The sequence below is a fragment of the Pteropus vampyrus genome, unplaced genomic scaffold (assembly GCF_000151845.1).
Source record: "Pteropus vampyrus isolate Shadow unplaced genomic scaffold, Pvam_2.0 Scaffold62, whole genome shotgun sequence".
In the NCBI taxonomy this organism is placed as follows: Eukaryota; Metazoa; Chordata; class Mammalia; order Chiroptera; family Pteropodidae; genus Pteropus; species Pteropus vampyrus.
Window position 1 is genome coordinate 7,068,241 of NW_011888843.1, and position 2,324 is coordinate 7,070,564.

The 2,324-nt window shown below is 35.5% G+C and overlaps 1 protein-coding gene across 2 annotated transcripts in view; it reads right to left on the reverse strand.

Annotated features, from left to right (window-relative positions):
* RAB27B (RAB27B, member RAS oncogene family) overlaps positions 1 to 2,324 on the reverse strand; it is a 53,284-nt gene that overhangs the window by 9,661 nt on the left and 41,299 nt on the right. Inside the window, exon 1 of one of the 2 annotated variants that reach the window (XM_011361126.1) lies at positions 1,273 to 1,449. In XM_011361126.1, coding sequence (XP_011359428.1) covers positions 1,273 to 1,425 — 153 coding nt within the window. In that variant the 5' untranslated portion in view covers positions 1,426 to 1,449. Of the gene's footprint in view, positions 1 to 1,272; positions 1,450 to 2,324 lie in introns of those variants that run through there. The other variant, XM_011361125.1, reaches the window with a different exon arrangement.

A 2,324-nucleotide genomic window follows, 5' to 3' on the forward strand; every position in this document is an offset into this window, starting at 1 on the left:
CAAATTGAGACCAATAATCTCTTCTTATTTTACAGAGTTACTGCAAACTTAAATGAAATAACAAATGTGAAGGCATTTTTAAAACTGTAAAATAATTTACAAATACCTGACTATCTTTTAATATGAATTGGACTTTCAGAATGACTTAGCCATGAAATATGCACAGAATTCTCAATAAGTTTACAATATTTCAAGTATTCCTTTACTGGCCATTTCTTCGAAGGTTTTTTCAGAAAATTTAAATTTTTTAAAGTATGGTCTTTTGACTTCTTATTCAGCAAAGCATAACAACTTTACTATTTAATCAGTTCCCCTAAGTATGGCATAGCGAAAACATTTTAAAGGGAACACTTTGCAAGGACTTCGATTAGTGGGGGGCATTTGGGAGGGGAGAAGGCACAGGAAAACCCTAGAGGGTCTGAAGCAAGTTTGTTAAGAGTATAAGACAATATATTGAATTTCAGATAAGGCACAGGATATTATAAAAAACCATGATTTAACTTCTCATCCGCCATTTCTTTTGTTCTACTCCCCCACCCCCAGTTCTTGAGGAATGAATAGATTTTGTGACATCAACTGGAAGCCATAGCCATCTTGGCAATCAAAAATACCTTGGGTGGCAGTAAATCTGGCTAGGCTTATGTGCCTATGCTACACGTCTCACATGTCACAATATCCTTATTCCTGTCATTAGCGTCTAGCATAAGAGAAGGAAGTGGTTGTGATTCTCACTTAAACTCCCTTATCTTGGATAAATAGCATGGATTGGTCTCACATTCTGTTCGTAATAAGCTAGTGATTGATGGCTGAGTCTACACATAAATAAAAATGCAGCAAGAATTTACAGAGCTCATGTTCCAGCTATTTGCCAATCATCCTTTTAAACATCTTTCTTATGAGTAGGGAAATGAACACTTGTTCTTATTGAAGAACTAAACTTAGATCAAGAGTTAATGTTTTTAGACCTTGAATAATTCAAGTTTTGAAAGATTCCTTAAGAATTCACAGAAAACATGCTATATAAACCCATAAATTATTTATCTTAGTTGCCCTGTATACTTTTGGAGACAAGCGATAGTGTCACTCAACATTTTTCTAGGCAAAATATTATTTATAGCTGAGAAAGTTAAAAAAAATTATAAAGTGACAAGTTAGTTATTTCATGTGACAAAAGACAGACACCTTGCAACACAATAAATAGAGCTTCTTAATTCTTATTTTATGTGGGTGGGGAGATCAGCAACAAATTTAACAGTATGATTAAGAACTCACCACACGTTTTTCCCGAAAGTCTATTCCTACTGTTGTGATGAACTTGGGATTGAATTTATTGTCTGTGTATCGATAAAGAAATGTCGTCTTCCCCACCCCTGAATCTCCAAGGGCCAGGAGTTTGATCAGATAATCATAGTCTCCATCAGTCATAGTGATGGTCTTGTCAGGCCTGTGTAGAAGAGAAATAACAGTAAATTATGATAAAGCTGGGTTTTCTTTGCAGTTCTTAAAAACACAACATAAATTTGGGTTTCAAAGTTATAAAATTTGAATTGCCTTTACTCTGAAAATTTCTCAATTAACTGGTTCAAAGCAACTTCAGGAGTCAGGGTACATATATTATTACATGCATTGCAAATCTTTTTACATCAGGTCAGTTAATATGGAACAACAGCTATATGATATCCACAATAGCCATGGCCACAGTAACAGTAGAACTTAAAGAGTCATAACTTTTTCTTTTAAAGCCAGTGCCCTTTGAGATCAGGCATATGGTGCTAGGAAGAAAAGAAACTCACAGGAAACAGAAAAACCCACCCAAGACAATGTGGGTATGCTAAAGAGAAGCTGAAATTATATAGGGGTGGTGGAAAAACCTAGAGGAATATTTTGCATCTAATCCTACAAGATAAGCTTTCTATTACTATGTGCATACAAAATATTCTTTGCTAATTTTAAAAAGTTAATTGATATGACAACCTTTAAAAACATTGATGTGAAATTAGTTTAAAAGCAATGTTTGAAAACCGCCTATTTGGGAATAGTGAAGCCTCATTCTCCAAAGGCAAGTCTGCTGTATTTGGAAAGCCTGCTGAACATTTTCCAGGCCTTGCCAAAGGGGAAGAGGTATCAAGAGGCATAATTATGGCAATTCTGCTAACATTTCTTCTGACCGAAGGAACGATTTCACTTGCTGTTTCATGCCTAACTTCTCCTGCCTCAGTCTTACTTTTTCTATTGTTACAGTGACTCTGAGTGAAGATGAGCCAAGGGCCAATACATTGGTAACACCAAGACTACCACCACACACATTTGAACGAACCATCACC